The sequence below is a fragment of the Suncus etruscus genome, chromosome 17 (genome assembly GCF_024139225.1).
Source record: "Suncus etruscus isolate mSunEtr1 chromosome 17, mSunEtr1.pri.cur, whole genome shotgun sequence".
Lineage (NCBI taxonomy): Eukaryota > Metazoa > Chordata > Mammalia > Eulipotyphla > Soricidae > Suncus > Suncus etruscus.
The window spans coordinates 43,838,037-43,851,515 of NC_064864.1; the positions used below are offsets into that span (position 1 = coordinate 43,838,037).

The window sequence follows — 13,479 nt, forward strand, 5'->3', positions numbered from 1 at the left end:
AGCTGGCTCCCTCAAAAGAAAGGATTCCCAACCCCCAAAATTGCCCCACTAATATCTTCAAGCAAAGCAACAATTTTTGGAACCTAGCAAGGGGCAAAGAATTCTGCTACCCTGAATACAATCTAAGCTTAGAGTAATGTAATTTTTATTCAAAATTATATTCTTTTGAGTCAAAGTGTATTATTAAATACAGCAACATAAATATTAACTGAGACTTCAAGTCCTAGTAAGTTAACAAGGATGTACATTAATCTTATTAAACTATTATTAAAAGAAGAGCAACAACTAGGTGCTGGAACATTTGCCTGTATGCGGCCGACCAGGGACAGACCGGGTTTTGGTTCCCTACATCCCATATGGTCCCCCAAGCCTGCCAGGAGTAAACCCTGAGTGTGACTGGGTATGACCCAAAGGCCAAAAACCATAAACAAACAAACAAACAAAAAGATGGGGCCTGAAAGATAGCACAGTGGTAGGGCATTTGCCTTGCAAGCAGTCGACCCAGGACTGACATTAGTTCAAATCCCAGCATCCCAATGGTCCCCTGTGCCTGCCAGGAGCGATTTCTGAGTACAGAGCCAGGAATAACCCCTGACACCTCTGGGTGTGGCCCCCAAAACAGAAAGAAACAAACAAACAACTATCAATTGTTATTTATTCCTATTTAGACCACATATAATTCTTCTAAAAAGAAGGTATATAGCAATACAGAAACTAATTTTGGGCTTCTCCCATTTCTGCTTTTCAAAAGCCTTCAGATCCACATCCGAGGCCAATATGGCCCAATATGGCTCCTATTTAGTCTCATTTGCCCAAGTCCTTATTTTTATCTGCTGTGCATCTTTCTCTACAAAACCTTTAATAGATGTTTAGCTTATTTTCAGGAATGTCAAGAAAAATACTCTGCATACCAAAACCAAAGATAATGTTGAAGGAAGACATTAAAGAATTACTAAGCATGGAGTAAGCTCAATGGTCCTACCTCAGCGTAGTGGATAGCTTTCTCTTCCATTTCCTTCCATGCTTTTAACATTTTTTCTGAGGCTGAAAAATAAGTCTAAATTGGTTATCTCAGAAATAGCCAGAACCATAATTACGTACTGATCTGCTTACTTTCTGACCTAATAAATATACTTTTAATTTTTGTTGAATTATCCCTCAAAAAGAAATGTTGAGGCGTCAGAATGATAGTACTTGCCTTGCATGCAGCCAACCCAATCCCTGGCACCCGCTTATAGTCTCCCAAGCCCCACCATGAGTTATCCCTGAGTTCAGAGCTAGGAGTAAGTCCTAAGGACAACTGAATGTGGCAAAACAAAACAAAACAAAACAAAACAAAAACGTCCATTGAAATCCTAATTCCAGTACCTAAAAAAAAAAAGACTTATTTGGAAATATGTTTTCAATTCAGTCAGCTACATTCAGATACTGGGGTTGGAAAGATCCTCAATTCAGTAGTATGGTTTTCTTACAAAAGGAGAAAAGCAGACACCAAACATATGAAGGGAGAATACCACTGGGTACCAAAAGAGTAATTAAAGGAATATAATTGCAAGTCAATGAGCCCTAAGGTTTGATGTTACAAGAAACTAAAATAACAGAATGACAACCATAAACTGACAGAAACTGATGACACCAGGAACTAAAAAAGAAAAAAAGACTCCTTCCACAGGTTTCAGAGATCACGGTGTTGCCAACACCTTCAAGTGAGATTCTCAGTCTCTGGAACGGTAAGTTCTATGGTTTTTATATCACTTATAGCAATGTGATATATAATAAATGTGATATGTAATATCACAATATGATATATAATGAAAAAATTGGGGGGGGGGGGTTGGGGCACACCCAGCAGTGCTCAGAGGTTACTTCTGGCTAACTGCTCAGAAATAGCTCCTGGCAGGCACAGGGGACCATATGGGACACGGGGATTCAAACCAACCACCTTAGGTCCTGGGTTGGCTGCTTGCAAGGCAAACGCCGCTGTGCTATCTCTCCGGCCCCACGATATAATACATAATGAAATTTTATAATACTTATAGCAATGAGTTATGGCAGCTCTGGAAAACTAGGCTTTCTCTTAAAACAACAAATAAATATTTGCTCTTTAAAAAAAATAAACACAGGGCCAGAGTGATAGCACAGCAGTAGAGCGTTTGCCTTGCACATGTTCAACCCCAGATAGACCCCCTGGTTTGGTTCCCTGACACTGCCAGGAGTGATTTCTGAGCTTAGAGCCAGGAGTGACCCAAAAATCAAACCCCCCTCCCAAAAAAAAAAAAAGAAAAACCAAAAAATCCAACAAAACAAGTATAGATGGGAATAATAGGTGATAGGTATAATGTTAGAACATTGTATGAAGGAATCTTCCTTTTCTAACTTCCTTTGTTCTGGTTTGTTTTGTTTTGTTTTGCCACACCCAGAAGTGCTCAGGGCTACTCCTGGCTCTGCACTCAGGGATCATTCTTGGAGGTACTTGAGGGACCATGTGGGATACCAGAAATCAAAACTCAGGTTAGCCATGTGCAAGACAAATACTCTACCTGCTGTGCTATCAACTCTTACTTCCTTTTTTTAGTCCCCTCCCTCTGGTTTGTGACACCCTTGACTGTGTTCAGGGTTTACTCCAGGCTTAGTGCTCAGAGCTCAGAGATCACTTGTAGTAGGGCTTGGGATCATATGGGGTGTCAGGGATGGAACTTGAGTCAGTTTCATACAAAAGTAAGCTTTTGAACCATTAAAATTCTTATCATTACTAGTAGTGTAAATTATAGTACCTCAATAAATAATAAGAATGGGAGATGAAGCAATAGTACAGTGGCTAGGGCACTTGACTTGCACACAGCCGACCCAGATTCAACCCCCAGTATAGTCTCCAGAGCCTGCCAGGAATAATTCCTGAGTGCAGAGCTAGGAATAATCCCTAAACATCGTCAGGTGTGGCCCAATAAAAACAAACAACAAAATGAGGGAGAAGAGCATCAAAATATAAGATACACTATGGCCAGAGAATATAGTTTGAAGTCAAATACTGATAAACTGCAAAACAACAATAATAAAATGAAGCCAGAGCGATAGCTCAGCGGTAGGGCATTTGCCTTGCACATAACCAACCTGTCCAGGATGAACCCAGGTTCGATTCCCGGCATATGGTCCCGAGACTGCCAGGAGCGATTTTTGTGCTCACAGCCAGGAGTAACCCCTGAGTGGCTCTAGGTGTGGCCCCCCCCCCAAAAAAAAATACTGAAAAACTGAAAGCTTTATATATATATATATATATATATATATTTTTTTTTTTTAAATGAGGGACTATGGTGCTAGTAAGGTGTTTGCCTTGCATGTGGCCAACACAGGACAAATCCCGGTTCAAATTCTAGCATGCCATATGGTCCCCCAAGCCTGCCAGGAGCTACTTTTGAGCACAGAACCAGGCATAACTCCTGAGCACAAAACCCAAAAACCCAACCCACCCACCCCCCAAAAACAAGAGGGATTAGAAAAGACTGTACAACAGGTAGGATGCTTTTCTTGAGCTGTCAGCAGTGATCCCTGAGCACAGAGACAGCTGAGTCCTGAGCACTGCTAGATGTGGCCCCAAAACAAAAACAAAACAAAACGAAAGATGCATTCCACAATGAGATGTTTGGAAAAAATAACACCTGGAATATTTAATATCAGTAAGAGAATCAGTTTAAGATTTCCCTGGCTTAGAATCTGAAAACAATCCAAGTACTAAAGAGATGAGTAGATAAAGAAACTGGTACTTCTATACAATGGTATACCATGCAGCTGTTAGGAAAAATAAGGTCATGAATTTGCTTATACATGGATAACTACGGAGAGTACCATGATGAGTGAAATGAGTCAGAGGGAAAGGAATAGATATGGAATGATTGCACTAATTTGTGGCATAAAATAAAAACACAGTATAGTAATATACAGAGACAGTAGAGACAAGGGCCAAGAGGACCACCAGTCCAACTCCATGGTAGGAAACTTGCCATGAAGAGTGAGGAAGTACAATTCGGGCAGAGAAGGGAGCACTATGACAATGATAGTTGGAAACACTCTAGACAAGAACAAGGTGCTGAAAGGAGATCTATATGCATAATACACCTTCAGTAATCATACTGCAAACCACAGCATCTAAAAGAAAAAGAGGGGGTACAAGAGAGAGAAGAAAAATGTCTGCCATAGAGGCAGGTAGGGAAGAGGGTATGGGGGAAAGTGGGAGAAAAACTGGGGACACTGGTGGCAGGAAATGTGCATTAGCAAGGGTTGTTGTACACTGAATGACTGAAACTACATCACGAACAACTTTGTAATTATGAAAATAAAAACAATTGTATTATGAGCAACTCTGTAAACTATGGTCTTTAAGTAATATTTAATTAAAAAAATTTCCCTGGCTGAAAAATAAACCACTTAGTATAAGTTTTCTTTTTTTTTTTTTTTTTTTTTTTTGGTTTTTGGGTCACACCTGGCGGTGCTCAGGGGTTACTCCTGGCTATCTGCTCAGAAATAGCTCCTGGCAGGCACGGGGGACCATATGGGACACCAGGATTCGAACCAACCACCATTGGTCCTGGATCGGCTGCTTGCAAGGCAAACGCTGCTGTGCTATCTCTCCGGGCCCCAAGTTTTCTATATACTTTAAAGTGAGATTTGAAAAACACATTCTACTTATTTATATTATTTATTTTGAATTAGGGGCCATTCCTGTCAGTGCTTAGGAGTGTTCCCAGTTCAAACTTGGGAGTCACTCTTGGAGGCACTAAGGAGACCAATTCATGCAAGGAATTAAATCTGGACTTATTGTATGCTCTTACTCTGTTCAGCTACCTCTCTGATCCAAATCACAGACTTAAATTCCTTCTGTTTTTTTTTTTTTTCCTGAAGCTAAATATTTTTAATTTAAATTGTGAGAAAATGAATCAGACAGGTCCAATATCAGAAAGCTTACAGACTGGACACTTGATTCAAAGGGGTTACCCAAACACTTACAGATTCCATATGTCATCTGTTCACTGTATCTTTCCAAGTCCAGCTGAATACTTTTGTGAAAAAACTCCAATTTAGCTTTCAGTTGCTGAGATGCTGAGATCAAAGTGTTCTTCATTTTTGTCAAGTTAGCATTATATCTAAGAAGACTTAACCTAAACCACAGCAAAAACAAACAAAACAGATTTTCTAAATATGGGGGGAGGATATTTAAACATGAATCAATAGTAAGTCCAAAAGCTATATGTTCTATCATCAATGTACAGAAACAGAAATCTCTAGCATCTGCTCTCTTCCTAATACTATGATAAAAACAATTGCCCAACAGGACAATCTGAAAACTACTCACTCTTAAGTCATTGCAATTGACAGTTAAATACCATTAATAAGAAATTCAGTAATAAGAATTCCATTAATAAGAATCAGATTCAATAAGAATCATTCAATAATAATGATTCTTATTAATAATAAAGATTTTTTGGGTGGAGGCCACACCTGATAATGCTCAGTGATTACTCCTGGCTATGCACTCAGAAATCACTCCTGACTGGGGGACCATATGGGACGCCAAACGCATGCAAGGCAAACAGCTTACTGCTGCGCCATAGCTCCGGCCCCAAGATTTTTCTTATTAATAAGAATTAGTTTGTCTGATCAGAACATTAACTCTCAATTTGGCTCAATATTTTAGCATTACCTGGGATACTAGTTAGTGAAAACTGACTAAATTTTGCACCACTTACGTGTAACACTCTACACAGAAACAACAGATTCCACTTACATGGCTGCTCTTTGTCCCTGGTAGAGCCTGCTATAGTCTTCCTTTAGCCCGGATACATAGTGCACTGCTTCAGCCCATACTTTACGTAGCTGTATAATCGGAAGCTGAATTTTACTGTCCTGTACTACATGAGTAGAAAATGAAAGGAGAGAGGTTACCTTTTAAGATTTTAGACTTCATTTTTTTTTTTTTTTTTTTTGGTTTTTGGGTCACATCCAGCGTTGCTCAGGAGTTACTCATGGCTCTGTGCTCAAAAGTCACCCCTGGCAGGCTTGGGGTTCCATATGGGTTGCTGGGAATCGAAACAAGGTCTGTGACAGTTGTCTGCGTGCAAGGCAAACACTTACCACTGTGCTATCACTCCGGCCCTTTAGAGTTCATTTAGTTCATTTTCCTTTTTTTTTTTTTTGGTTTTTGGGTCACACCCGGCGGTGCTCAGGGGTTACTCATGACTGTCTGCTCAGAAATAGCTCCTGGCAGGCACGGGGGACCATATGGGACAACGGGATTCGAACCAACCACCTTTGGTCCTGGATCAGCTGCTTGCAAGGCAAACGCCGCTGTGCTATCTCTCTGGGCCCTCATTTTCCTTTCTAAGATGCTAAAAAGAACCACTTGTTACTATCTCATCAGTTCAATATACATTTACAGAGCATCTACGATTATAAGCCTTGCTACTATAATAAAAGGAATAAAAAATATCCACTATCTTCAAAAAATATGTAATTATTCTAAGTCCCTTTTCTTCTGTTTATATCCTGGAAAATTCTTTTTCTTATTTGTTTTGATTTGGGCACACCCAGCAGTACAGAAGTACTGGGGAGACTTCGTGGGGTTGGGATTGAACACCAGGCTCCTGCATGCAAAGCATGAACTCCAACCCGTTAAGCCTTGCAGGGGTCTCAAACTCAATTTACCTGGGGGCCGCAGGAGGCAAAGTTGGGGTGATCCTTGAGTGCAAAGTCAGCAGTAAGCCTTGAACATTGGGGGGTGTGATCCAAACAACTAAAACAAAACAAAACAAAAAAGATTCCTCTAGGGCAGGGCCACAAAATGTACGGAGGGCCGTCCGCGAGTTTGAGACCCCTGCCTTAAGGTAATAATATACTCTATTTTTCTCTCCACTAATCTGAATTTTTTTTCAAGTTCTACATCAAGTCCTATCTCCGCTACAAAGTATCAGTCTTTCCTACATCTGAGCAATAAATTTCATCTCTGCACTACCAAGACAGTCTTAAAAAATATGTAGAGTAAATAGCAATTTAGTAAAATGTGCTTTCTTCCATGCAAGACTTGATCTCTTGACTTTCTCCCTAGAAGCACGGCAAGTCTGCATTAAAGGGGCTGGAGCGATAGCATAGCAGTAGGGCATTTGCCTTGATGAGGTCAACCCCGGATGGAACATGGTTCGATTCCTGGCATTCCATATGGTCCCCAAGCCTTCCAGGAGCGACTTCTGAGCACAGAACCAGGAGTAACCCCTGAGTGCTGCCGGATGTGACTCAAAATCCAAAACCAAAAAACAACAAATAGAAGACTCGCATCCTTTTAAGACAATATTATTATTTTTAATTAAAAAACTATGTATCAGGAAAAATCTGTCTTTTCTAATAAATATTAATAGGTTCAAGTGATCTATTGCATTCTTACATTCTCACACTTTCTCCTAAAACTAAACCAAAACAATTCAAAGATTTCTCAAAAGAAGGTATCTGATGGAAGGGCTGGAGTGACAGTACAGTGAGTGGTTAAGGAGCTTGTCTTGACACAGCCAACCGAACACACCCTGTTCTGTCAGAAGGGCATCCCCTATTGTTCCCTGAAACCACTAGGAGTGACTTCTTAATGCAGAGCCAAGAACCCCTGAATGCAGAGCCAGGAGTAAGCCCTGAGCACTGCCAAGTATGGCTCAAAAACAAAGTGTCTGGGACAAGGATTATGACAGCCCCAGCCCTCCATAAATCATTTTCTTTAAAAAAAAAATACTAAAAGATTCAAAAGAAATTATAATGCAGAATGCAGCAAAGAAAGAACAGTTCTTAGTTTCTAATGCTATATGCCAGGTGGAGAATGGAGCCAGGATTCCTTAAAAAAATAACTCATTTTAGGACTGTTTTTAGGAAATATATAAGATCAGCCTAAGTTAAGTATTAAAAATCAAGGAAGTGATTTTTAAAAAGTAACACTGAAGAGGGTGAGTGAAATAAAGGCATACATGCTAACTTATAAAATTCCAAATAGGGACCGGAGAAATAGCACAGCAACGTTTGCCTTGCAAGCAGCCGATTCAGGGCCTAAGGTGGTTGGTTTGAATCCTGGCATCCCATATGGTCCCCTGTGCCTGCCAGGAGCTATTTCTGAGCAGATAGCCAGGAATAATCCCTGAGCACTGCCGGGTGTGGCCCAAAAACGGAAAAAAAAAAAAAAAAAAAAAGGGCTGGAGAGACAGCACAGCGGTGTTTGCCTTGCAAGCAGCCTATCCAGGACCTAAGATGGTTGGTTTGAATCCCGGTGTCCCATATGGTCCCCGGTGCCTGCCAGGAGCTATTTCTGAGTAGACAGCCAGGAGTAACCCCTGAGCAATGCCAGGTGTGGCCCAAAAACCAAAAACCAAAAAAAAAAAAACCCAACAAAAATATAAAGCTGTAAGATCTTTAAATCAACTACCATTAATTTTTCGAAAATATTTTTTAAATTCTCCAATACTACATGCTCTTATTGGCACTGCTGGGAGTAACACCCAAATCCATGGTACTCCCTGAACACCACTTAATGTATCTCCCAAACCAAAGACAAATAATTAAGCAGTACTCATAGGATATAAATGAAATAAATAGTTGAATATCTTTAAATAATGATGGAACCATTAAAACACACTTAGGGGCTTGGAATGTGGCTAAATAATAGAGTGCATGTGAAGTGCCTGGTTCAATCCCCAGCCACTTCAAAAACAAAAACAAAAACTTCATATAGTTTCAATTCTTCTGTCTGTGAGAGCCCTTTCATCATTTTCAAGTGAGAGGTCTGCTGGTAGTTTAAACTCTATCTTTCAAGAGATTGAAGTGCCAGTACACAGAAGGTAGGACACTTGACTTGCAAGCGGCCAACCAGGGTTCAATCCCCAGCATCCTTTATGGTCTCTCAAGCACTGCAAGAAGAGATTTCCTGAGAGCACAGCCAGAAGCAATAACTTCTTACCATCACTGCTGAAGTCCAAAAACCAAAATTAAAAAAATAAAAAATACTTTTCAGCTTCCACACTATATAGATATGTTTCTCAGTATGCTAAGATGATACAAAAGGTCAGCAATACCAAAAGATACATCTATTAATTATTTTGAGTTGAAATTATTTTTTTTTAACTTTATCAGTAAATGAACTTTACTTACCAATATAATTTACACAGTCAGATAAACTTCTGGAAGCAAATGGTCCTTCATATACAGTCTTACTTTTATCAAACAAATAAACCATATAGCTATCACAGCCTCTCTGAAAAATAATTTTAAAGACAGTTAAAGAATTGAAATCTAGAGGTTCTCTAAGTACTCAAACACCAGATTTCCTACTTTAAAATGCAATGAACAAAGTCAATGTTTATTAATATGCATCATATAGATTTAGCGTCTAGATTTTTGTTCAGGAAAATTAGTAACTATTATATGGACCAAAGTAAAAAACTAAATTATCAGGTCCAAAAGGACAAAAGCAACAAAGCTATATTAACTCACATACATATAGTTACTATCAGTAATCAAAAGGACTGATATAAGCTATGGCATGCAGGTAAGTAAAACAAGTCAGACTAAAAAATAATCATTGGAACAGGAACAATGCCTTGCATGCGGCAGAGCCGGGTTCAATCCCTGGCAACCCCTATGGTCCCCGAGTCTGTCAGGAGTGATTTCTGGGCACAAAACCAGGAATAACTCTACTATCCCTGACCACCCCCCTTCTCCTACCCTCCTCACTCCCTTAAACCATTATTTTTAACATTGCTTGGCAAGGTGAACAAAATAGAAATGGAGCATTATTTTGAACTTTGTGAAAATTTCTTTGTCTCGCTTCATCTATTTGTACTTTGAAGCCTGGAAACTTGAAATTTGAAGAATAATCTTATAGGTCTGCCCAGAGTATAAAGAGATGGTAAAATAGAATTGTTTTCATGGTTTTAAAGTTTCTTTTTATGATTTTATGGGCATATTGCAGTTTTATAATTTTTTAAAAAAGAAAATTAACAAAATTTTGCAACCATCACCAAAAGTCAGTTTTAAGACAATCCATCCGGCAGTGGTCCTCAAACTATGGCCCGCTGGCCACATATTGTGTTTGTATCTGTTTTGTTTCTTCATTGCAAAATAAGATATATGCAGCGTGCATAAGAATTCGTTCATAAGTTTTGTTTTTACTATAGTCAGACCCTCCAATGGTCTGAGGGACAGTGAACTGGCCCCCTGTTTAAAAAGTTTGAGGACCCGTGCATCAAAGGATGGGACAATAATAAAGTAGGTAAGGCACTTGGCATAGCATATAGCTGACCTGGATCCAATCTCTGGCACTACATATGGTCCCCCGAGCATGACAGGAGTAGCTTTGGAGTGCAGAGCCCCTGTTAACCCCTTCCTCCCAAAAAAGTAACAAATAAGATAAAAGTGAAAGAATTGTAAGATGCACACCACCATTTGTTGAGGGATTATAAGTATGATTTTTTTTTAAATGCCGGATGTGCAAATCCTCTTTGCAAACACATTTCTAACATGCTTAGTTTACTAGAATTCTCTTACTACTCCGTCTAGAACACATTGAGAGGCAGGTTTCCGAGGATCCAAAGAAATTCCTGTCTCTGATAGAAGCTCCTGAGAACCAGTACTTATTTCAGTTTCACGCTCAATACGTGACTGTAGTGAATGAAGACTTTCATCGAGTGGCAACAGAAAAGAAATGATCTTTGCAGAAGTCATATTTAGAATGTGCACTATCTGTTAAAAAAAAAAGAAAAATTACACAGATTATTTGTACGAAAAACATTTAATACTCTGTACTAATGGGGATAAATATCTTCTCTTAAATAAAAAAAGATTATTTCTGCACTAAACAAAATTCAGTCATTTTCCAAAGTGATAGAGATCCTTCAATAATTATAAAATAAAATTCTAAACAGGGAGTAGTTTTCTACTATAATAGATGTTAGTTAATGCCAAGAAATAAACTTTTAAAGTTCTAAGAATATGCAAAATCAAAAAATAAAGGCCTCAGTTAAAAAATAAAGAACCCTTAGGAGCCTGAGCAATAGGACAGCGATAGAGCACTTGCCTTGCATGCAACTGAGTAGAGTTTGATCCCAGGCAACACAAATGGTCCCCTAAGTACAACTAGAAGCAATTCCTGAGTTCAGAACTAGAAGTTATCCCTAAACATTTTTGGGTGTGACCCATAAAATAAACCACTTGGAGGCCAGATAGGTCACACAGTAGGTAAGATATTTGCCTTGTATACAGCTGACCCAAATTTAATCCTTCGCACCATTTATGGATGCACAAACACTACCAGGAATAATAATCCCTGAGCACAGAACCAAGAGTAAACCTGAGCACCATCAGATGTGGCTCAAAAAAAAAAAAAAAAAAAAAAATCTTAAAAAGAAGGGCCGGAAAGATAGCATGGAGGTAAGGCGTTTGCTTTTCATGCAGAAGAACAGTGGTTCGAATCCCGGCATCTCATATGGTCCCCTGTGCCTGCCAGGAGCGATTTCTGAACATAGAGCCAGGAGTAGCCCCTGTGCACTGCTGGGTGTGACCCCCCCCAAAAAAAATCTTAAAAAGTCGCTTGGGGGGTCGGAGAGATGACATGAAGGTAGGGCATTTGCCTTGCATACAGAAGGTCGGTGATTCAAATCCCGGCATCCCGTATGGTCCCCTGAGCCTGCCAGAAGCGATTTCTGTGCATAAAGCCAAGAGTAAACCCTGAGGGCCCGGAGAGATAGCACAGCGGCGTTTGCCTGGCAAGCAGCCGATCCAGGACCAAAGGTGGTTGGTTCGAATCCCGGTGTCCCATATGGTCCCCTGTGCCTGCCAGGAGCTATTTCTGAGCAGACAGCCAGGAGTAACCCCTGAGCACTGCCGGGTGTGGCCCAAAAACAAGAGTAAACCCTGAGCACTTCTGGGTGTGACCCAAAAACAAAACAAACAAACAAACAAAAAAATCACCTGGGCCTACAGATGTGGTTCCATGATAGCACACCTGTTTTGCATGAACGTGACTGAATATTTGACCCCCAACTCTGAGTGATTCCCATTGCTTCAACAAAGTACGCAGCACCAAGACATGGCAATAGCAATAGGAAAAGTAAACAACCCCCAACCCTTTTTTACTCATACCTGGCTATGCACAGGACTTATTCCTGGCTTTGTGCTTAGGGACCACTCCTGGCAGGGCTCAGGAGACTACATAGCATTTCAGAAATCAAACCAGAGTTGGCTGTATGCAAGGCAAGCACTCTACCCACCATACTATCGCTCCAGTGTCCAAGAAAAACAGATTTTGTTTTGTTTTGTTTTTGGACATGACTTGGAGATGCTCAGGGCTTACTCCTGGCTCTGTGCTTAAGATTCATTCCTGGGGCCAGAGAGATAACATGGAGATAAGATGTTTGCCTTCCATGCAGAAGGACGGTGGTTCGAATCCCAGCATCCCACATGATCCCCGAGCCTACAGGGGGCGATTTCTGAGTGTAGAGCCAGGAGTGGCCCTGAGCACTGTCAGGTGTGACCCCCCCCCCAAAAAAAAAGCAAAACAAAAAACAAAAAAGACTCATTCCTGAAAAATGAATTAAAAAAAAAAAAAAAGGCCAGAAGAGATAAAAAAAAAAAATCCCTCCAATAACAACCAAGGGGGAGAAAAAAAAAACCCAGACTCTAGGATCAATGGAATTAATGGAAGTCCAGAATTATACCGTCAGATATACAAATAGTAATTTAACAACAATAGAGCTATATACACAGAGGAAGAAAATGGAAAAACAGGAGGTAAGGTGCTTATGTTGCATATGATTAACACCTATTCTATCTCCAGCACTGTATATGGTCCTCCAAGTCATGCCACAAGTGATCATTGAGTAAAGAGACAGGAGAGGGCCCGGAGAGATAGCACAGCGGTGTTTGCCTTGCAAGCAGCTGATCCAGGACCAAAGGTGGTTGGTTCGAATCCTGGTGTCCCATATGGTCCCCTGTGCCTGCCAGGAGCTATTTCTGAGCAGACAGCCAGGAGTAAGCCCTGAGCAATGCCGGGTGTGGCCCAAAAACCAAAAAAAAAAAAAAAAAAGAGAGAGAGAGAGACAGGAGAAAGTCCTATACACTATCAGGTACATTCCCCTTTCTCAAAGTAAAATATATATGATTAAGGGCCGGAGTGATAGCACAGCGGCAGGGTGTTTGCCTTGCACACAGCTGACCTGTGGGACCCAGGTTCGATCGCTAGTGTCCCATATGGTTCCCCGAGCCTGCCAGGAGTGATTTCTGAACCAGAGCCAGTGTAACTAGTAACTCCTAAGTGCCACTGGGTATGACCCCCAAACTTTTATATATGTGATTAAATAATAAACTGTGTGGTAGAGACCACCAGAGAAAAGGGAATTTGACTACATGCTAGGGTAGAAAGCAGGAAGAAAAAATTCATTCTGAAAAGAATAAAATAAAGGAGTT

The 13,479-nt window shown here is 40.3% G+C and overlaps 1 protein-coding gene across 1 annotated transcript in view; it reads right to left on the reverse strand.

Moving 5' to 3' along the window:
• Window positions 1-13,479, reverse strand: part of CHUK (component of inhibitor of nuclear factor kappa B kinase complex) — a 49,023-nt gene that overhangs the window by 14,344 nt on the left and 21,200 nt on the right. The window contains exons 10-14 of the mRNA XM_049790839.1: window positions 10,564-10,758; window positions 9,169-9,271; window positions 5,780-5,903; window positions 5,002-5,153; window positions 983-1,044 (exon numbers count right to left, since the gene is read on the reverse strand). Coding sequence (XP_049646796.1) covers window positions 983-1,044; window positions 5,002-5,153; window positions 5,780-5,903; window positions 9,169-9,271; window positions 10,564-10,758 — 636 coding nt within the window. The remainder of the gene's footprint in view (window positions 1-982; window positions 1,045-5,001; window positions 5,154-5,779; window positions 5,904-9,168; window positions 9,272-10,563; window positions 10,759-13,479) is intronic.